At 37.3% G+C, this 24,257-nt stretch overlaps 2 protein-coding genes across 10 annotated transcripts in view; one reads left to right on the plus strand and one right to left on the minus strand.

Moving 5' to 3' along the window:
* Positions 1-2,921, minus strand: part of LOC121317290 (zinc transporter 6-like) — a 56,404-nt gene extending 53,483 nt beyond the window's left edge. Inside the window, exon 1 of the mRNA XM_041253067.1 lies at positions 2,672-2,921. Coding sequence (XP_041109001.1) covers positions 2,672-2,861 — 190 coding nt within the window. The 5' untranslated portion in view covers positions 2,862-2,921. The remainder of the gene's footprint in view (positions 1-2,671) is intronic.
* Positions 2,922-8,253: 5,332 nt separating this feature from the next.
* LOC121317291 (serine/threonine-protein kinase MARK1-like) overlaps positions 8,254-24,257 on the plus strand; it is an 85,264-nt gene continuing 69,260 nt past the window's right edge. For 3 of the 9 annotated variants that reach the window (XM_041253068.1, XM_041253071.1, XM_041253069.1), the window contains exon 1: positions 8,254-8,843. In XM_041253068.1, coding sequence (XP_041109002.1) covers positions 8,793-8,843 — 51 coding nt within the window. In that variant the 5' untranslated portion in view covers positions 8,254-8,792. The remainder of the gene's footprint in view (positions 8,844-24,257) is intronic. The other 6 variants (XM_041253077.1, XM_041253072.1, XM_041253078.1 and 3 more) reach the window with 3 other exon arrangements.

Below are 24,257 nucleotides of genomic sequence, written 5' to 3' on the forward strand. Positions count from 1 at the left end.
TTTTAAATTTAAAGTAATTAAATTTCACACAACATATGGTAATTTAGGTATCACACAAACGACGAAACTCAATTTTTACCCTAGTGGTGGGGTAGTAATTTACATCACCGTGCCTTCACGTAATCCCAGGGCCGACGGGACAGTTCCTCTGCAGCCAGTTTCCACTCCATCAGAGCCACAAAGTTATCTAGGGTAACAGGGTCTCACTGCCCGACCCATTTCCTGATTGGCGCAGGCATGTATCGCAAAAAGCGACCCACATAACGAGAATTTCAATTACCCGTACTGCCGAGTTGACTTCAGGCTGTAACCAAAGTTTGGCAAGGTGAACAAGACCAAACATTTGCAATCTCAGCGCTTGATCCCCCCATCCCCCATCAAATATTTGGTGACCTCTCACATAAAAACCATTTGACCTAGAGACGTAGAGCTTGGGGAGATCTTATATCTCTATGGTACCAACACCTCTGCCAAACAGCATCAAAATCCATGAACCTTGGGTTTCAAGGGTGATTGACCTGACTGACTGACCCATTATCAAAAATAGTCTTCAAAGAAAAAGAACAGAAATGTTCTACTTTTTTAAAAAAAATTTCACAGCTAACTTAAGTTGGATGTCTACTGAAGTTAGTAAAAATCACTTCCACTTCTTAAAAATATATAAATCAGTCACAATATAATGCCAAATTATTGGATACTAAAGTCAAACCTATTCAGAAACTTTATTTCTATGTATAGCAATCCGAGTTTCACTCCCATTATTTAAAACACACTAAATTAAAACGATATATTATTCCCTCAATACAGTCTCCATTCTTATCAGTAAAAGTAGGACCTCATACAACATTTTCTGCATTAAAATCACCACACCAGATAAAGGGATGGTGTATTTCATTAAGTCTTCTAATAATTCACCCATCAATTTATTACCCAGATTATAAACATTTTAAACAACTAATTCAGTATTGTTACAATTAACAGCATTATACTCAAATTCTGTAACACAGCCTCCCTAAACACTACATCATCCTACAGTATCCATATATGTTCCAACTGCTTCATATCCAGAAATACTACATTTCAACTGCTCCTTCAACCAAGTCTCCTGTACATAAATACAAACTTCTGGCATTCCATGGTACTGTGTATGAATTAGGGATGTCACGGTATACCATAAACTGCCACGGTTTTGAAACCCTTTTTCTACACCATGATTACCGAGTTCACGGTATCGGCACGTTTGTTTCCCGATGATTTTAATTTACAAATGAGCAAGACCAGAGATACAGCAACTATTTTAGCCAATTGCCGTGCAGGTACTGGTATTTAGCATTTCAACCAATTGGCACTAAGCAATACTATGCCAGGGCGAGCGTTCATTGTTTCAAACTATCGCTGGTCATATCAGCACCTGCTGCGAGCGACCACATTTACTGTATGCTTGCGGTAACTGTGATGTCGGATGGCAAACCTTTAAAATAAATCTCTAACTTATAGAACGCCACATTTAAAACAATCGAGAATACAAATATGTTACTATGTCTTCATAGCAGTAGTAACCGAGAGACTCCAGTAGCGTGTGCATAAACTCTAGGGTTACATACAGTACAGCGTAAACTCCGGGTGAGATTTTGGGCAAACAGCAGATCCCTCCAAGAACATAGTTTGAACAGTAATTTGAAGAAAGTATAATATGCATGTTTTTATTTATTTCATGTCTCATTAATGAAGTGGTTTTATTTGCATGGTGGTTAGTATATTGTCATTTATAAATTCTGTGACCTGTATAGAATACGTTTTAATTGATGCTGCGAATTTGTCCCAGTGCTAAACAAAACAACTGCGTTGCATGTTCGGTTTTGCCAAGATCGTACCGTGCCGCTACTGCATCATAAAGTGAAGCTGCATAAGGATTATACCTTTCTACCACAGAATATATTCTTTAAAACACTGTGTGAGAGAAGTGGCTTATAAACAGTAAGTACACAACTTTATTATTATGTATATTATTTAAGTAAACTGCCAAATGTCCTGGGAAAACACCAATTCTGTTTTTATGTAATACCATGGTTTGAATTAGTTTCAAAATCAATCCACTAAATTTAACCACAGAGTTCCTTCCTCTTCCTACCCCTACCTCGTTCAGCCATCCCTCTCAGAAAAAAAAAAACAGTTCATGTTTATTACCACTACCAAACAAAAAGAAGAAAATAAATTGTGTTATATGTCAAGGACTAACTCCAATCAGACATACAGCACAGGAAGCGACTGGGTACCAGGAACCGAATATCGCATTTTTGGGGCATTGGTTATCATCAGTCAATTGGCCTTAACGTTATTATCAATAACTCACTTTTTTTGGCATAATGACACCGTATACGTACATAACAAATGGTAGAACATGGATTTTCTGTTATTTTACTGCTTTTTTTTAAACTGCACAGTTCGAACAGAATATGGATGTGACACATAACCCAAAGGAGTAAGGAAGACAGGTACCGTACACCTTTTCTGCTATGAATTTTGGGAGCCAGGTCACTTGTCATGTTAAGAAACCGAGTGTACAGTACTGCTTGCTATGTATTTCCACATTTCAGTAGCGAATGGGGATATTTATTGGCAAACTTACATCGTTTTTAAGCTATAGTATAAGGGGTCTGTTTTCTCTTACCACTGCCAGGCTCTTTGATGTTGATGACATCCAATGCCACCATGTCCGGTTTATCAAGCGGCATGTTTTTTCTCTCTGTCACCCCAGAAGGAACCACGTCGGGTTTGGCCCCGAACTGTCTGGGGTAGTAATCCCCGACATTATGGTAAGGCAAACCCGCCAGGGACATGGAGGAGCTCTCCGACGCCATCGTCTGCTTCTCCAACAACACAACACAACGCTGGCAACGGGAAGAAGAAGTGGACACTCATAACGAAAGTAGCAGGAAATTACAAACAACAAAAAAAGCGAAGTAAGAAATACCAATTCGAAGTACAGTATAAATATGTACAATTCGTGTGTAAACGCGGTGTTTAATGGATCCATAACGGCAAAATGTGCGTTATTATTGATAAATACATTAATCACGGCAATTTTTCAATCTAACTTTGTTGTTCAAACTGCTCTCCAATTGAACTGAACCACACTTAGTAAGTAAACAAAAAAGTCTGAAAAGACTCTTAGTCTGTTATAAACATACGTTATAAAAAATAAAAAAAAACACCTTTACTAATAGGCACGATTAGTTCCAAACAAAGCACGCCTCATCTCTTATTTACCAACTGCTGTTGACATCTAGCTCAGGAGACATTTTTACCTCACTTAATAACTATATGACTTACTACCATGTTGGAATTATGAAATATACAATGTTTTAAAGAACAAACAACAAATGTGGCAAATCGACTGTTCCAATTGATGCAAAAATGAAATTTAGAAAATTAAAAACTACTGTACTAACGTTGACCACAAGAGGGAGCCTACAGCTCACTAAACTTTGTTTAAATTAACTTTAGTTCTAGTTGTTCAAAGCGGAGCGAGAACTGCACAAAAATAAATAATAAACTAATAATGTAGCTAAATATACAAAAATGTGTTTTTTGAATAAAAAAAAAAAAAAAAAGAATACCCGTGATTCAATACACTCGTTCTGAAGACCAACACAGGCACGGAGCGGCACCGTCTGCACCTGGATACACAGGTGTGTGTGTTTGTGTGTCGGTGTTGTATTTAACATCATGCAATCTAAGAAACTACAAAATGGCATCTCAAAAGTCTACAATAGTAGTACAGTATTTCCTGTTAGATTTAAAAATGTCTTTTTTTTCAATTTTTGGAAGACTACAAAGCGATATGTAATTTTAATATAATAACATTATTATTTCTATAGGGCGTGATTTAAAATTTTTGGCCATAACTGTAATGCCCCGCATATAATCTACTAAATAAAAACAGTGTTTTTTTTTTGTTTTTTTTTTGCCATCTATGTGCAGGTGTATGAAATGAGCCATCAGCTTAGCAAAGAAACATACAATACTGTAGCGATCTCGGTTAACGCAGGCAGGCGCATCACACAGGCGTTGGCATTTTTGATATCAGTATTTTTTATATAAAAAATGCAATTCTTGATATAAAAAATGTCGTGATATCAGAAATGCCATGCTTGAGATCAGAAATGCAATGCTTGATATCAAAAACGCCATTCTGTTGTTTTGTATTTGATGTTTGGGTGTTAAGAGCTGTCCAGAGATTTACTTTGAAAAGGGCTGAAACAAGGGGGATATCTGTGGCAATACCAAGACGTTTTCCTCCATCCTTTATTCTAACTTCGGTAACTCCCAATAAAGCTTTTAAAATACAAACCCTAGTCAAAAGCTATATGTGTCTAACAACTTATTTTACACAGAGAATCGTGAGGGTCTGGAACCAACTCCTCAGTAGTGGAGTCCTTCAAGAAGCTGTTTGATGAGATTCTGGGATCAATAAGCTACTAACAACCAAACGAGCAAGATGGGCTGAATGGCTGGTTTGTAAACTTTCTTATGTTCTTATGAAATGTCTGACAATAGTTTAATATGAGCTGCTTCTCATCATTATTTTTATTTAATTGGGTTGTGGGAAACATTTTCAGTTCCATTCAGCTGTTTTAATCCTTTAAACAGTGTCCCAGAGAGTTATTAATGCTTGTTTGATGTCAGGGTTATTCCATGACAAATCACCCCAAATCAAGTTGGATTTACACCAAACTTGGATCTTAAGGTTGTTTCATGCAAACAAGGTCAAACTTACATGTTCAGACTGATCAGGTCAAGGGGTCAAAAGTTATAGAGAGGTCAAAATGTGGTTGATGGGTACCCCCTTAATGTAAACCAACCTTTTACTCAAAAAAGGGTTGTGCTACAGACTTGTGGGAGGTGTCATTTTATTGGAAATTGCACAGCAAATTAAAAAAAGAAAATTATACCTTAACAAAGTTTTTGACCTTTGATCCTGGGGTAAAACCCCCAAAATAAAAATCTCAAAAAAATTACCAAGAAAAGGTCAAGGTCTCAGCTTTATCTGTGCAAAACTTGAGAAAGGTAATATTTTTGGTTTGCTTTGAAAAATTCACCACCTTCTGTTCCAGGTGAAAAATTACTTTATTGCAACAAAGGTCACATCAGTCAATGACCCCTTTTCTCTGTCCACAGTTTCTTAGTCTTTTTGAGATCTTGATTCTGAAACTTGTAGCCTCTTGAGGACAACAAAGTGGGAATAGGGCATATAACTGCAAAGAATGCTGCCATGGGGTACCCAGTATTTGTCATACTTCTCTGGCCAACAATACTGCTGTGATTTCCCACCAGGGTGCATGAAATGAATATAAAAGTCCCCAAATTCCTGAGAGACATTTTCATTCACACCCATCCAATACATATATCTGCATAGATGACAGAAACAAAACTTCCTCTCTGATATAAAACTGCATCTTCCTCAGCTTTGGATTTATCAGAGCTATCCCAGGCTCTACATTCACACTTATCACAAGAGTGACAAAACATTAATAAGTAACCAGATGTGAACAGAATGTGAGTGGTGCAATAAACAAGGGAAGGTCCAGACAAAAGTTCTCTTCCAAAATGTCTGTGTTTTATTTTATAAACCAAATAATAATAAACCACCCATCTACCAGCAATGGTATTGTGGGGAATACGGCAGGTTTTACAGGCCTGAGAAATAAACAAAACACACTCCTAAACCACAATCCTCCGTGAACGAAACTGTTCTCCTTTTCTCCAGGATCGTGGTGAGTGCTGGTGTTGTGCTGTGAAGGACGTGCTCCGTGTTTAGTGCTGTCGCCGTGGCTGCAGCTCCTGACTCTTAATAACATAACAACATAAGAAAGATTCTAACTCCTATTCTATACATAATAAGACTCTTACTCCTATAAAACACAAACCAATAACAAACACAGGCTCCGGCTGGATTGCATCATCAGCGCAAGGCCCCCGTACTGACGTAGTTGCTTCCCCTTTGTACTGAAAAACTCCTCCCTGCAATCAACCCTTCGCCATGGTTTTCCCAATAGAGGGCCGTCCCGCAGCTGATTGCAATGGAGTCCTTCCAGGCACGTGCAACTACTCGCTCCCCCTAATATGGTCATCTTCGGGTTTCCACCTACCATCAAGGTAGTCACCGTCCTTATACAGGTAATCGGGAGGTAGATTTACAGTTTGAATACTTCCTCTATCTGTCACACCAGAGTTTGCAGACCATCAATTAGTTATCACCTGGAACTCCTAACAAGCCATACATGTTGAGAGATTGAAATTCCTGGCACCTATATCAATGGGAACTTCTCATATTCTGAATTGAGTGCAAAACCTTGATTAACATAATCCATACTATGATAGCATTATCTCCATCAGTATCTGTAGCAAAAACTGTATTGGAGTAAAACATTGGTTAATGTAAATTTGAGCTTGTTTGCCTGAAACAACCCCAAGAACCAAGTTTGATGTAAATCTGAGATGGTAGGGTGTAACCTGTTGGGTGATTTGATTTGTTTGATAAACTAATGTATTATTTAGACAGTAATCCCTTCTTGCATTGCCAGCATCTGTTGGGAGAGCAATTACCATAAAAGCACAATCCACACCACTGGCATCCTTCCCAATCATTCCAAACAAACGACAGGCACACAAGAGACAAGGACAGCTGAACCAGCTTTTCTGAATTGCAGAAACATGTAATTCCAGACCCTGCATAACAAGATATTTCATTCTATTAAAGTCCTGTTTAAGTTATATTAAAACTCACTGCAGTGCCTCGGAATGCTTGTCGTGAAAAGAGCTATGCACAGTACATATTTGTTGCAATATATTTTTAAATATAAATTGTACAGCTGTTTTTAATTGTCACCCAAATGTTTTGATATGTTTATTGTGTGATCCAAATAAATCAAAGTTTCCATTACAGTACAGAGTACACTATAGGCTGGCTCTCATCTGATTTATACCACAGAATATAGAAAATACCATAATTTCAAAATCTGTAATCTGATGGTTTTTCTTTTTTTTTTTAATGGATACAAATAACAGGTGTCAATGCCATTCACAACTCGCTGCTTGCAGATACAAGTTTCATCAAAAAAAAAAAAACTCCAGCCAGCCAGTTTCTTGAAAAAGTAAGACCATATGACCTCCATTTAACTTCATTTAACTTCTTTTAAGAAACTACCATGCAGTTTGATACAATTTGTGTTTGCCATTTCCAAGGTATAGCCTTCATTTGCCCAACCAGTTAGAAATATTTTACAAAGCAGTCATCATTATCTAGATTCTAATATCTTAGGGATAGCCAAGTGATTTGAAGGTTAGTGGGGACACTGCTTAATTAGCAAGAAGAGCCAGCACCAGACTCCATATGCACTGAGATTATGATCCGTTCAGTGACTTGTTCTTTAGCAAGTTGTGTCATAATTTGACAAGCAGATACATGTACAATTATAAAGTGTGAAATATGTATTCACACCCGCCTCTACAATGTGTCTTGAGACAAATAATAAAAGGAACAGCATTCATCAGTTTCACCACAGATCATTAGTGCACCAGTACATGTATTTTTATGTTATGACTTTCTACACCTAGTGTGTCCATATTACCAGATTCCACTTAGCTGTTTTCTTAGATGACATACGTAAGAGGCCAGCGTCATTTTCTTAGAGTTATGTGTGTTTATCAGTAGGTGGCGCCTTTTATTAAGAATACATCTGCGGAGTTTTCTTTGTGTTTAATTGTTGTATATTAAAGACTTTCTTAAATGTATTAAATTACAACAAGAACAGAAAAATATTTATTTACATTATATGTATTTTAATATTAATGTTGCAGAGCTGTATACCTCATGTAAACACAACAAATAGACAATGCATTACAATACGTATGCCAAAATTTACAGAAGTATTTGCAGGACCTACCAAGCATGCAATTCCTAGTTTTGAGCCGGTCTACTTCCTCGAGAGGTCGTTCAATTTTAAGCTAGGTGTGTGTGTCTCACACACACACACACACACACACACACACACACACACATATTATATATATATATATATATATATATATATATTATATATATATTTCAAATAACCGTTGTACTAAAACTGGGATCGATGACTACTATAAGTCTCAAATTAAATTAATTACAGTATATAATCGTTTTGTGACACACACACACACAAGTATTTTATCAACCCCACCCCAAAAGAAAAAATAACTTGCAGGCACTTGAAAAGTAATCTGGAATCTGATCACGCAGGCTATAGCCACCACTGCAGTCGTTAATTTCCATCTTCAAGCGTGTTCTTCAAACCGAGCGGAGGTACCCGAGCCGCAGCAGTCCCTCAAGTTAAACTGGGAGTTGTTGATTATCTTCCTGAGGAGGGCAGGAGGCTGCTCCTAGTCTGGATCTGAAACTCCCTCTCTCTCTCTCTCTCTCTTGCTTGTTTTCTCTGTGTGTCAGGGTGGATCAATGCGAGAGTCTCCGTTTCATACAAACCATTCTGTCTCTCTTGTCTCGGCAGTGGTTGCGTGCAGTATACTCGGGGACACATTTAAACCTCGTTTAGACCCCCCTCATCTGTCTCACAGCGGGCCATAAGCACAGTATGTGGTAGTGGAAGAGACTGGGGTTCGAGTGGTCGGGCTCGAAATGTCGTTGGAGGTATAGAAGGTAGAAGAATTCGCCCCCCCTTCTCACAACCCCCCCCCCCCTCTTTTCGTTCCCAAGCTTGTTGCTTTGCAAAGCGGCCTAAAAACACAAAATGTCGACCAGAACGCCATTGCCCACTGTGAATGAGCGCGATACTGAAAATGTAAGTATTGTAATTTTTTTTGCTTAATTTTACCACTGAAATTATTTGACTTCAACTATTATGTTGTTAAGCGCTGTGTGCATGTTAAAATGACCGATGTCGACGTTGTATTTACGCAGTGACGATAGTTGCAGAATTACACTGTGTGAGGTGAATCCAAGGAGGAGAATATTGCTGTAGATTTGTTTCACTTTTACAATGTAATTTCTAATTGATTGGAATAGAACGAATAACCCAAAGTACTCGTGTGCATTAACAACATGTTATTGTTATTATTATTATTATTATTATTATTATTATTACGTATCTGGTGTTGCACAGGGGCCACATTTGGGTGTTACCACTGTTCCAGTTCCAATTCTATTCTGTTAATTCTCTACGACTGTACACAACGTTTGTTAATTGTGTGTGCTGGAACCGTGTTTAAACTGCTAGTTTAATTGTGTTTCACCAGTGCTAAAAGATTAGATTTTTCAAGCTGTTTCTTTAGTGAACCACATTGTTTTTTGTGTCCTAGTTGCATTTAGTGACACGAAAATACAATGAAGAGATTGCTGTTCAGTCTTTACAAACATGTACATTGGAAGCTATCTAAGTCGGCGGGATACTATATTATTAATGTAGGACCACATCAATAAAATGAGTGTTAAGCCTAAAACGAATGGGGAAAAACAACTTATTGAATGTGGCCTCTACTTGTAACCCACACATTTGGCAATGTAAATCAGTACAAAATTGTACATATTTAGTAGATTAAAAACGTCATTTTTTTAATCACCTTTTTAATTCAGTAAAATTGCAATTGGATAGTCAGGCTTGCTTTATTTTAGATTATGTACTACAGTGTATTATAAAGCATGGCTCCGAAATGAACAACTACCGCGTCAAATCTCAAGCTTCCCCTGTTAAGTAGAGACATTCATACGGTATTAGTTAGAATCGAAAACCAACTGAATAAATACATTCCGATAAATTGCTGATTGTGTGTGTGAGTCTACACAGCCAGTGGTACAACGTTTGGTGTAAACTTGATGTTTAGAAGCAGGGTGACTGTGCACTACACACATTGTAACAAGTTAAACATTAAAATCTCTCTCTTTATATATATATATATATATATATATATATATATATATATATATATATATATATATATGTGTGTGTGTGTGTGTGTGTATATATATATATATATATATATATATATATATATATATATATATATATATATAAACCTGTATTGCAACTACTGAAATGTATACAATATCAGTGGCGTCACTGGTTTCAGAAGTGGTGGGGAGCAGTTTCTGTAGCTGATGCATGCATATTCTATCTAAAATAATGAAGTGAGGAGGACATGTCCCCGTGTAAATTATGCCTGTGTACAATATCATGCTACAGTAGGGATAGATCTTTTTCTTTCTTTTATTGCAGACTGTTTTATCTTTGTTGCTCAAATCGCTCTCTTCTCATGAAAGTTAAGAGAAAACTTTAAATAGTTTGACCGATTTGCTTTGTCAGACAGTATGTACCAATATGTCAGACATTCATGTAGAACCAATACTGTCTATGTAATTCGCTTGTGTGTGTGTTGTCAGGTAGCTGTATGAATTCCATTGCAATTTCGTCATTATATGTGAATGGACAGGCACTAACTTTTACCTGGAGACAGTAAAACCTTGTAGCCTGTAGATAGACAGTTATTCTTGGACTCCCGTGATCCCTGCTGGAATGAAGCTGCAGGGACCGGATCCTGTCAGACAGACTACTTCCTGAGTTGTCTCCCTGCAGTGTTTCACACACTGTAGGCCGGAATTAATTGTAAAAATGCATCAGGCTTTAGAATTTGTTGTCACCATTTTTTTAAATAAATTTTTTGCTTTGGGGCTTCCAGTCTAATTTCAACGCTCATATGAAACAGTTTGATATCAAGCATTTCTACATCTGTGAAAATTCCTCTCTCTCTCGCTTGTGTATATGCACACAGCATTTTGTACAGTCATTCTTTCTGATAAGAAACCAATGGGATCATATACAGCACCACCTGCTTTATGGCCCAAGTTTCTAAGTGCTATTGTTATTCATCCTAGCATTTTGGTATGGTGAATAGTAAACCGTGCATTTCATCAGTGCCTTTTAAACTAGTTTGTTTGCCAGGTAGTACAAAGTAAGTAGTTAATAATCTGTGTTTTAGTGTACCTTAGTGCATTAATTGTTAGTTTTAACACTAGAACTACCAGTGGTCTTTTTAACCGATCACTCTTTAAATGCATTTTTCTCCACTGATTTAGTAGCTAGGCGGCTATGCTTTTGACTTTTCCTAAAGATATGTATTAAACATCTCAAAGCATCAGTAGATCCAGGGTTGCAGAAACTTATGGCGATATAATATGTAAATAAAAAACGGGTTAACAGAAAACACTTGTGCAAAATAAAACAGACACACACATGTGGGCATTGTAATTCTCTACTGCTTCACAGATTGTTTGTCATAAGCTCCCTCTGCATCTCAAAAGTCATCTCTAAGCTGCTAAAACCACCCCATTTTATAGCCCAGCATTTGCATACATGTGCAACATTTTGCACAACACCGCACCACCCCCGAGTGTGGTGTCCATCACATGTACCAAGCAGGCTGTCACAAACATAATCCTGGAGGAAAACAAACAATGTCAAATGTAAAGTTTTTTGCACCCTTGTGTTCTCTGTGTTCATGTGCGCTCCAAGTATCACAGGCAAGATGGGGGAATGTCTGATTATAGCAGTGCAGCAATAGCCTGTTCTTTATGATAAGCAACACAAGAAATGTCTCAATTAAAGAATACAAAGAAATTATGGGGAAAATGTAAGTGAGGAAATCAGGTAAGCACTATGTTTGGTATGTTAAAATAAAGACACTGTTTTGACTGTAATGTACAGTTGTCTGTTGTCTGACGTTACATCTGTATTTTAAAAAAGTAAAACAAAAAATTAAAAAACTCATCAGGATGCATGGAAATGATTGTGTTTGGTAGTCCTATCTGTACTTCTGTTGTTGAACACAGAACAGTTTCGTAGCGTGTGACGCTGCTGTAGTTTTGTACACTTTTTAATATAGCGGTTAAAAAGACAGTTCCGGTAGTTCTAGTCTTAGTGACAGGTGTCCCAGAAGTTTTTGTCTTCAGTTGGGGTTGTGATGTTATCAGATTGTACTGACCAGTAGTCCCTACGGCAGAGCATGACCGTGCACTACCAATTTACTGTTCACACCTTGTATGCAGAGGCTATTTGTAGCAACGGAAAGTGCCTTATTTGATTTACAGTAATGTTGCTTTCTGCTGGATTTTATCTCTGCACTTGTGTCTTGTGATGTTGGGCACAGGTGGGTTAACTTAATTGGACATCTCTGGTAGTTGAAAGACCTAATGCACAGAGGTAAGACAGAAACAAGTACTACCAACTAGCCGCATACCAACATTTTCATTTGGCCGAGAGCTGCGAGACACATACTGTAAAACATGAAATGTTTGTGAGCAGAAGAGCCCAAGCTGTCCCAAGCTGAGAGAACACCCCTTCTTAAGCAAGCAAAGTGTTCTTATAGATTAAGTGTTCTCTAAGACGGAGTTAGCCACCAGGCACAACATGAATCAATAAATAAATGTGTATTACTTGTCATGAATGGGAAAGACCAAATTGCTCGCCGACTTGTGTCCTGATTCAGGTTTTTTTCAAGAGCTAGAACAATTTCCAACTTTTTACAGAAAGAAATAGCGGCTCATTTCACCATTTGTGTACAAGCCATTTTGTAGCGATGAGGTGCACTCGTGGAAATCAAAGTACAAAACAAGGCAATGATATGACGGCGATTCTGAAAAGATTTAAAAAACCAATCGGTGTGCCACAAGACACTCTCGCGATGACAAGTCGCTTTTGAAAAGACTGAGTAAACCATTTTGATGATGATGAGTTCTCAAGTTACAAAACAGTACTGTATCCGTTGTGAACTAATTGCTATCGGTCCCAAGAAGGTGTTATTTTAAGCAAAGTTCCTGTTCCTTTAGCCAAAGCAGTTACAACGGGAAAAATCAGTTTCACCACAAGGGTGTTCCGTTAAGCGAAGTGTTCTCTTAGGTATTCCTACACGCGGAGACTACTTTACTAGCACTGTGTTAAACATTTTTTTTAAACTCTCGAACATTATAATGGAATCTTGCAATTCCTCTGTGCCGAACAGTAGTTATCTCTTGATGGCAGCAAAATACACAAGAACACGGGAGAACATTGCAGAGCCTTACAACGGTGTTTAACCATTATTTTCGTTGTATATATTATGCACTTTAAATCAAATATATTCAGTTATTATGAATACGAGAACTGCCATGATTTCACCAAAAACACCTCATAAAAGGACATGTGTTTTCAAGGATTCATTTTGACAAGCTCATACATTGAAGATCTGAATGCTCGGTTTTAAAAAAAATTGTTTTATTTGTATGACTGCTGCGTATATCAATACTTTTGAGAGCTTTGTGTTTGACAAAGGCGCTGTATGTATTTTGAAAGGGATTACAGTACCTGAAGACGAGGCATAAGATGTGAATAATTTTAGATCTGCAAATAATAATAATAATTTTAGATCTGCAATATAAAATGTAAGCATGCATTCTCTAATCTAGCGCCAACACCCCAATTTTATAAACTTTTTTTTTTTTTTTTTTTTTTTTTTTTTTTTAAATCTGAATAAATCTGAATAAGGACATTTGGCACGAGCGATATTCCATGCCATAAAAAAACTTGCTCCAGTCCTTAGATCAGCGTCTTTACTGAACACCAAAAGGAACATATGCTGAAACAGGCTAGCATGTCTCTCCTCAAGTCTGATCCAGGAGGCTATTCAGATGAGAATTTGTTGTGATTTGTTTCATAATGACGTTTGAGGTTGCTGGCCTTGTACAGGCTACAGTATGTGATTAAGTGATTTATTGCAGGTGAGACACAGGTTTACCACTGTGTTCAGTGAAAGCAAACTCTTCCCATTCTTGCTTAAAGCCTCATACTTTCGTTTATTACTCGTGGATGGTTTGCTCAATGCCATTGTCTACAGGAAACGAACGAGCACTTAAATTCAAAATTCTGAAATTGACTTTCAGCTGCACACCCGGCTTTCACTGAAGGGGATCGAAATACGCATGCGCCAGAGCGAGGTGTCGAAGATAGGGAAAGGGAGAGAAAAAAGAATACTAAACACGAATGAATACAAAGAACAAAAATAGTAAACTCATGTTTATTTTTACTTTCTCTTTCTTTTCATTTTTGTTTATTATTCTTTCTTCAGTTTTTTCAAACCACAAAAAATGCTTAACCCTGCATTTCATGGGAGCCGCACTTGAACTGCCCAGGAGCCATGGTTTGGCCACCTCTGTACTGTATCATTAGGGATTGCTCCATATTCACAGAGCTATTTATTTGTTTAAAAAAAAACAAGGAAACCATTTGAGTCCTTACCTGGATGATACATGCTTTGGCATTCAAGACAATTTGAGAATTTTAGGTGCTTTCTAAGGCTTTGAAATATATTTTCTTGCCTATTACCTGCACAATCAACATGTGCACTGGATCTTATGTGTTGAAAATGTTTTTATTTATTGATTCATATTTTTTACATTCTTGCAGATATGCAAACAGCTGGATTAACTACAGTACCTAATCACTTCCTGTGCCGTAGGGCAGTTTTACTGCAGTGGTCTTGTGACAAAGAGCACAGGAAGTTAGTGATATGTACCAGAATACACAGCACTTTAAACATTCTAAGTATAAGGGGATCTGTGATCGTGTTAATTAGAGGTGCAATCGGCACCCTAATTTTGTGTTAGATTATTCTATAGACATTTATCAACGATAATCGATGCAGTGATGTCTTGTTTTTCAAAATAAACAAACGTTAGTTATTTTTTTAACAGAAGACCTAATAACTAAAAAAAAGTTGTGTTTAACAGTTAAACAAAAAGGCACGACTTGCATTCAAATTAGAACACTTCCGATTATTAAAAAAAAAAAAAAGAAATACAAAGGGTTTACGTTTAACAACTGAAAAGAACATGCGTGCATCCTCATCAGATTAATATTGTAATAATACAAAATACTATATTTTACCAGTAATTTCTGAACTGTGGTTGTTCAATACTGTTTACATTTTATGTGCAAAAGCAAAGCATTTGAATTGATCTCACAAACCCTAACTAATGTAACTGTCGTACTAAATTCAGCTTATTTTTCTATAATATTGCCACATAATCCAAACACAACATGCTTTGAAACAAAAAGTAATTGGTAGATTTAATGGATAAAAAAGGTGTTGCCTTAATTAAAACACCAAAAACCAGAAACGTGAATACTTGGCCTATTTCTGATCTGTTTTATCCAACACGTAATGTAGGTTTGAAGTGTGTATCCTAGCAACACGCTAATCTACCGTACTAGCACTAGAAGCAAAGCATTCACACTCAAGGTTTTAATGCAAACCGGCAACAGGAGACTTAAAACTGGGTACTAATTTGATAAATCGATTCACCAAAATGTAATTGAAGCTCTGTAAAATTTAATGACAGGTGATCAGTAATCAATGCATCGATTAGTTGTTGCACCCCTAATGTTAGTGCTGTATGAATCCTAAGTGCTTTAAAAAAGTAAGACTTAAGTAGCCAAAACTGCTGTGCAATGGGAGTTGTCTTTAAATTCCAGTGATTGCTATATTCCTGTTCTTTTAAAATGCTGAACTAGTAACTGTTTGGCACAGCTATAGCCTACTTGCAATTCTTGATTATTTACCTTAGTTCTGAGGGTTGGTTACAAGCAATTTGAAAACCATCGCCCTATAACTAAACATAATGCAGCACTGTGTGTGCAAAACTTCAAACTTGTATCTATTTTTAAAATGCCTCTTGTTTAGTTTGTCATCAGAGATTTGAAAGGTGCTTGGAATCCTGTCATTTCATTGGTCATGAGCCGTGCTGTTGTTTGTCAGTTTATTGGAGAAAAAGTTGGATAGTTTAGGAGGTATGATAAGCTTGTCATTTACAGTCACCCGTGTCAGAATGTACTTGCAGGATACAAAGACATCTTAATTTGACAAAACAGGGTATGTAAACGCTTGTGTTTATTTAGAAGTTGCCTAGGCCAATTTATATCATGTTTCCTAGGGCCTGGATTAGGCCTGGCACGACAGCTGGGCTGTGATTGAAGCACACGAAGGCCAAGTGGCTACAGTATGTCCAAGCTTTAATGTCTGTTTGTCATTTTATACCACCATTAAACCTTCACACTGTCTCCATGTCTATCGGAAGATAAACAGTAGACAGGGGTGAGCAACTGCCAGCGTTGTTTTTGCAAGTGGGAGGAGACGTGTTGTGTTGTGGCACCTTTTAGTGGAAACATGCACCCCTTGTATTGTGTTTCACCTCTTTACGACACACACAGTATGAATAGCCCTTGAAGATTTGTTTCATATTTCTAGATTAGTACGTGGATTTTTATAACTTTAGGGGACACCACCACTTCACAGCCATGTGTTGTTGGCATTTGCAGAATTTGTGTCCATTATTTTTTTACATTTGGCACTTTAACTTCTTATGTTCTGTGTCATTAGTGTATTAAGTCACAATACAGGCTCAAGTGTGGGTTTAGTTTTTTCATTTTTGCTTGCTCGAACAAAAAAATGTGTGGTAAGCTCCTTTAGAATTTTTCCAAACTCAGGTCTTGACCCCAATAACTGGTTCCTTCATTACAAATCCTAGATTAGGCCTTGACATATTGACCAATGCTAAATGCCACAATTTAAGAGATTAGCAAAGAGGATAGCCACATCGTTCACTGGCATTGCTGCAATATGTCGGTTTTCCTGTTGGTTTACTGTACAGTATTTCTAGGAAACGGTCACATTCTTAAAATGAATTTAAGGTTGATAAACACACCATTTATCTTGATTTGTTTATGTTCCACAATTCCATTCTACTATCTAGGGTGCAAATTCCACATTACTTTACTGCCATTGGTTATTTAAACACAGGAAATGTAATCTCAAGATTGGTGTAGTGCAATCGTTGACTGAAATGAGTTGTTTGCTTCCTTGCTGCAGCAATAATCTGTAGGACATGGAATCAGGTGTACCATGACACTTAACAAATCATACTCTGCTATCTTATTTTATTTTCAGGACGTCTGTCTTTAAAAATGAGATGATGTCTATCGGATATCCAAACAGAGGAACTTGGGTTTCACTAAGCTGGCAATCTGATGGGTACCATGCTGTAGAATACATATTCAGAACCCTGACCTGCAGTAATGTGAAGCCAGGCCTCTTGAATGTCAACCTACATGAAAATGTGATAGGCAGGAGATTAGGTTCACAAGTGCTGTTCATATGCATTATTTTAAGAAAGGCCATAGGTTAAAGTTAACAGTAGCTGTTAGAAAAACAACAGTGACAGCTGGGCCTACGATAGCTTAAGAGTTTAGAGCTTCCGCTGGGAAAAACAATTACATGCAGTGTATTAGGCATTATTACAGTGAGATTAATTAACGAGACCTTTTACTGTTAGAATACACTCTTGTACTGAATTGGGGTCACCATTTTTAGCTGGCACTGTTTATCTAGAGAGATCTGGTCCCTTCACATTGATGAAGCTTGTTTGATCCTGGAAGGCCTTCTGTCCCTGCACTTTTTTGTTAGCTGAAACATATGTCCTTTCTTGCGGCATTAGGAAACTGTGGGGGAAAAAGAGAGACTAAAGGAAAGCAATTACAATAATAAAAAAGTGCAGAAGTACCTCCTTGATCCTTATCATAGATCTTGGTTCTCCCTAGACTCCATGTCAGTGAAGCACTTTGCTCCACTTGCAGTTTTCTTTACAGCTCCATACCAGGAGTATCTAAAACTAATTAGACCTGATATGAGGCTGTAAGAAAACCCCAAGTGGTGCATAATGCGTCATTGATATGGCACAGATGGAAATAACACACCTACTGCATAGCAGTTTCACCTAGAGATGCAACAGTTATGATTTTCCCAAACCCGAACAGAAACAAACATTTCCATAAAATTCCATGCTGAACCGAAACCAAATTTTTCTGGTTGCATTTCTGGGAGTTCATCACACACATTTCTGCATGTGGACAGTTCCTATTAACATCCCTTTAATAATTTTAATAAGGTAACATATATAACTGGGGCTTCATAACATATATAACTGCTTGTTCAGATGTCTAGGGCTGTTTTCTTTTTAGATTTCTTGATGAAAGGTGATGGTGCTACTGTAGCCTAGCAGGCATATATGAACACCAAAACCCTAAAACTTCTGTTAAAAAAAAAAAAAAAAAAAAAAAAAGCTTGGAGTGTGTCACGTCTGTTAGACCAAAAAAAAAAAAAAAAGAATGATGCTAAACTGACTAAAACAGCCAAAAGCAAAAGTATTGAAAGTAGATATAGGTGGTTCAGTTTATTTATTTTTTATTAAATAGCTTAATTTGGGTTAAGTATTGTAATTAGTTTTGTTTTTCGGAGGCATCTGATGGTATCAATGATAATCTATAAAGAAGTGGTATTAGTTTTACATAGGGGGGGAAACACACTGGTATCCCTGCAGTGCACTCTGGAGTGTTGGTACTTCTAAGTTATGCCAAGGCTTGAAACCACTGTGCTTGCTGCACCACGACCGTCCCACACACTGCACAATTCATTCATCTTCAGCAGAACCTAATGTACAGCAATTTAAAAGTAGTAGCCTGTAATTTGCAGTCATCTTTAAATATGGTGGAAAATGTTATAAAGGCCATTATACAATCGTGGCAATTTTACAAACTGCATGGGACTGTGTGGCGGGTTGTATAATGTTCCAGTGAAATGTTCGTATTTATAAAGTTAGGAAGGGTTTTGTTCTTGGGCTGCTGTGTTGTAGCTCAGTGGGAGACATTGAAGCTTGGCATGTGTAGTAGAACCAGCAGCTGTGTCAGTGATTGACTTTACTGTGTGCTGCAGGAATTAAATTGCTGCTCTCCTGGGGTAGAGTTAGTACTGTATGTTTCTTTGTGTTTTACCAGAACTGTGGCAGTTTAACAAAAAAAAAAAAATTAATCATAATTACTTGTAATCCTAACATCATTGTATTCTGTCTTTAGAATCACCCTTAACATAAAAAAAAAAAAAAAAAAATGGAAGCAGCACAGAAATATTTTGCTTAAACCCTCACTATTCATGAGGTACTTTGGAACTACCAAGGGGTGACTAAGCACCATACCAGAAATATCCTATTCCAGAAATATCCTTCAAATACACTTAGTGTTTTAAAATCTAAATTTTAACATCTTACTATTTTTTTTTTTTTAACATCTTAGTATTTCTAACAGTACCCTACAGGTAACCTGCTGCATTCTGGTCTGATTGGGGCTAGACCAACGTTTCTCCTATGCGGCAACAGTAGCCCCCCTGTCAACTCTTCTCTCTTTATTAACCTTAATCGGCAACGTTATCGCTGTCCAGCTTTCATGCAGCGTAGTTCATGTTGCTTGCATTCTGATTCCTTATACTGTTTATGTTAGCTGCTACTGGCCAGCATTCACATTGGTATAACCACTGCATGTGATTGGTCGAGCTTTCATTCTGATTAGATTCCATTTTGGCATGCGTCCACAAATCTTTTTGCTTTGTCATGGCTCAGTGATTAGTGATTGATCAACGAGAGAAGACTTTTGGTAGAGCGGTGTGAAAACATCAGTATGTAGTAGTATTATTGTCTTCAGTGCGGAGAAACTACAGTATCTGAATATTCGAACGGACATTGCTGCACATGAATTCAAATGCAAAAATCCATGTCTGTGCCAGCAGTGAATTTTATATTTGATAAAAATTAGAAATACGTATCGCAATGCGTTTTGCTTTGCACCGATTTACCACCTTGCCAGAATTTGCACGACAGTTTCTAAAATAAGTGATGTTTGGGAATAACATTAAAAAACATAATCAACAAAGTCACCCCAAAACGCTTCACGCTTTCCAAACACTGGCCCAACTTGCAAGGCAGATGTTAAGTACAGTGATCAACGTTATGTGTTGTTGTGATCTTATTTTCTGTTATGATGAGAGTCATAAACAGAAACCAGAATCAGTAATTTTTTTTTTCTTTTTTTTGCACCTGCAACAGTACACATGTGTATTCCTGCTGACTGACAGGCAGTTGGGATTGGCACACCCCACAGGCGTGCAGGATTTATTTACAACTCACACAACTCTGATGATGCTACCCAGCAATGGCAGCTCATGGAGGACATACTTCCAATCATGCAAAAGTAAAAATAAAAACACTGTACAAAAGTACAAATAAATGGTGCCGTGAGCACAGCGAGCGCTACTCTGCTAATACACTGGAGGTCGCTGTCCTTCGGGAAGTTCACCCAAACCCAACACAGATGTACACATGATTGCTGGTCATTACCGATTCCTTCTTTCAGATATACACACTGTCGTCGCTAGAGTTGGTGGCTTTGTTTCCTGAAACCCAGTTCTTCGGCAGCACAGGAGGCCTGATGGTTTTGTAGCAGCATCACTTTGATCCCTGTGGCTTGGCAGCAGCCCTGAGGTGTATAAATGGGACCTTTTTTATACCTGACGCCCCGCTGGAGCATGCCTGCCTGCTGATTAGGAACCCGCAGCTGGCAATCACAGGCTGCTCTTTCGTGTAACCACGCACAGCAGGTAGGGTTTCCCAGGAGCATCAGGTTCACCATTAAACATTTACATACCAATAATCCCACAATCATTTACACAAACTCAGTACTGTTTATAATAAACCCAATTTTCCTGTGCAGGGCTTCAGTCCCCTTTTCCACATTTATTTGTTTTATTAAACTGTAAATCTAGACTGACTAACAAGAGGCTTGAATTTGGCTATTGAGGCAATTGACCAGATAGCATAATCTGATAGTGCTTTCCTGTACTGACTGCCTGACGCAGCAGCCAGTTGTTTGCATAAACACAAACTTAGACTTCTTAACACTTGTGATCAACCAATTCATGCAAACGCAGACTTTTATTTGCAATATCTAAAACAGATTTTAAGGTAACTTCTAGGAAACATAAGAAAGTTGATTAGTTTTTCCGGATAAAGACAGCAACATGTGTCTACTTGAGTAACAACCTTCTTTTAAATACAGGAACTAGAGAAGTTGCGTGATCGGTGTACAAAAAAAGGAGAGAACAAACGAAGCCACCCCTGCAGTGCAGTTCAGTGAAGGCTTGCATTTGTGCTTGCTCCCTCCCTCTTAAAGCAGACCAATCCCATTTAGCTGCTGTACTGTGCAAGCACCTATATCAGAGTCTGAGATTTGCTTTCCTACTCAATGTGACTGAAACTGGCTTGTACAGTATTTCAGAATGCTAATTAATTAGTCGTGAGGAGCCAGTTTAGACTAAAGTTTGCAGTACAGATATAATTTTTTTCCTAGCATCTATACATGGAGCAATTATAAAGGCTGCATTACATTGTTTCCATTGACACAAGGAAAATATGAGAGCATTTTTGAAGGGCAGTACTGGCACCAGTCTCGTGCGATACAGTGTCTGAAGTGGCGCAATGAAAGTTCACATTCCTCTGTATTGTTCTTGTCGAACACAAGTACATTTAAAAGCACAGTATTTATTAAAGGGCAAAACAAGAGATAATTTCAAGAAGTAGTGAGCTAGCTGTGTTGTTTTAGCTTACAGTTGAAATGGAAATTGAAAATTAGCCATACAAACAGTAGTTCCAGAGATACCAAATATATATATATATATATATATAAAATACATTTTTGATTATCAATTTTTTTATTACTGTTGGCAGCAATCGAAAATATAGTTGTTTTTTCTCCTGGCTCTGTTTGGAACAGTTGGGGGAGCCACGTTTTCATTTACCATGTCGTGTCCCTTCATCATTTAAAATTGAAAAGCACAACCTGCAACAAAGAATTAATACATAAATAATTCTCAACATGCTAGTATTGGCAAAATGTGCAATACCTATGTGTTTAAACGTTTAAAGATCTCCCAGCAAATAATGATAATAAAGTTCTGTAGCTCATCAGCCGCACTGTCTGCTGAGTCAGCATTATCATCCCAAGGTTGCCATCAAAATGGTGCAGCAGACACCAGGGAATAAATTGAGTTAAGGCAGCTGTTTCAAGAGACTGTGATGTACAGTATCCATGTATATAAATGAAGTTCCAGGAATAAAAATGACTTTAAAATGGCCTGCCCCGCTGAGAAATGCATGTGCTACAGGATTTGGATTTTGAGAATAGTTTTATTAAACTATAGAAATATACAATAAAGTAGTCGCTGTAGGTACTGTACAGTACGCATGTGCTCAAATTATACAAAGACTCATTGGATTGAAAACCCAACAAGAGCAGCAGGCTTGGTCAGATTTAATGATAGTAAAAAGGTTGCAAAATGCTGTTGAGCAAACCCAGTATTGTGCATACGCAGGATTACTAGATTTCAGTTATTGGCCAGAGCTTCTGTTAATTTTTTTTTTTTTTTTGCAAACAGAATCGTATCCTTAAAGTCATTAAAAACCAAACACTTGTCCAAAACTTTTGTCTTGACAGTTTTTAATATTAAGTCTTTTAGGTACAGCAGCTGTTACCTGAAATAGACCTACTTGTTGGACTTCTTCAGTATCTCAGAGATGGCCTTGAAATCTACTGTAACAAAGCCTTGATTAGACTGTCCACCCACCTTTCCACTGTCAGTTTTATTCTTGGTAAAGGGTAGACCCCCCCCCCCCCCAAACTTGCCTATTATTGTATATGAAGTTGGCATTATGCAAGCTTGCAAATGTGATTACTGGTGTTTCACAAATGTTTTAAAATAGCTTTTATTGATCACCAATCTTTCCGTTACCATATTAAAGCCATGGATATTTTCTAAATGGAACAGAGATGCTCTTTTTAATTAAATACAGTGTTTCTTTCTCTCAATTTGATATTGTCACAATTTTATATTGTCCTGTTGTTTGGGACAAGTACAGTACATTAAAGGGCCAACCTATAAAAGATTAAGAGTCGCAGTACTGTGCCATCATAATAGCAGAAGCAAGCTGCCAACATTGCCAGAATATACAGCTGAGATAACTCACTATGTTCCAATCTTCTGAATATTATAGTAATGCTCCCCAATTAGATAGTGTTTAGGGCTGGGTAAATTAAAATTCAGCATGAAACATAATCGCACCACTGTCTAATTTGTTTGTGCAAGTGTTTGTTGTAATAATGGTAAAGCTTTTTGTTTTTTTTGTTTCCTCTTTATTCTTTAAAAATAAATGTCTTTAAATTACAAGTCTTCTCCAGACACAATTGTTGCCTTGGGAGCCGGTGGCTCCTTGGACAAATCAAATTGCTGGTGCCACTTCAGGAACAAGCTGGTTGCTATATAGGGATGCCACGTTATGAACTTTTTTCATTATCGTGCTATTAGCCCAGACATTATCGTGATATATTGAGTATCGCTATATACACGTCCAGTTTTGAAGTAATTGCAAAGTTGGAACAATTATATTATTCTTTTTAGTTGTTTCTTTCTAGTTTTATAATCTTAAAATTTGCTTGCACTCGCTTCAAAATGGAACCCTTATTGTTCTTTAGAAAATGAATATCTCTATTAAAACAAACAGCTTTTATGGAAGCATGGCCTGCCTCAAAATAAAAACAAGCAGTTCTGATGATATATTAGGCGTACAAAAATAAGAAACACCTACTTGCGCTTATAAGCATTTGTATTGGATGAAATTGTTATTATTATTATTAGTGTATTTTTTTAAGCCGGGCGATCAAATTTTATTTAAAAGAAAAAAAAAAAAACTATATATCGATACAGGGGTATCGATAATCATATCTTCAAGAAAAATATCACAGTTCACTGTGTGAATCAGTTAATCAGCACACTCCTAATAGTATTAAGATAAAATATTTACTATAGCACAACATTTGTGCATGTTTTGAAAAGTAAAAACAATTCTTATTTCATGCAGTATTCCTCAAGGCGATGTACAGTACCTCCTAGAGCGCTCCACCATCTGCTATGTATATTCCTGGTCACTGGTGGAGGGTTTTGTGATATTTTGCTTATTTTTCAGAATACAAAATGTAGGTTGCTTTGATACTGATGGGTCCTGACCATGTGTTGCACAAACATGTGCCCATAACAGGTCCAATTTAACTGCTTCTAGCTGGTTCTTGCCAAACTCAATTAATTAAAAGTCTTTCCCTTTTTTTCTCTTCAACTAAACAGATCTGACTAATCTTTCACCTGCATGGCTGAACCTGAACACTCTTCTCCTTGTTTATCACCTGGGTGTGGATTAGCTTTCCTGGACTGCTAGTTTTAATCGGAGAGAGAGGAAAGTCCAG

The sequence above is a fragment of the Polyodon spathula genome, chromosome 6 (genome assembly GCF_017654505.1).
Source record: "Polyodon spathula isolate WHYD16114869_AA chromosome 6, ASM1765450v1, whole genome shotgun sequence".
NCBI classification, from domain to species: domain Eukaryota; kingdom Metazoa; phylum Chordata; class Actinopteri; order Acipenseriformes; family Polyodontidae; genus Polyodon; species Polyodon spathula.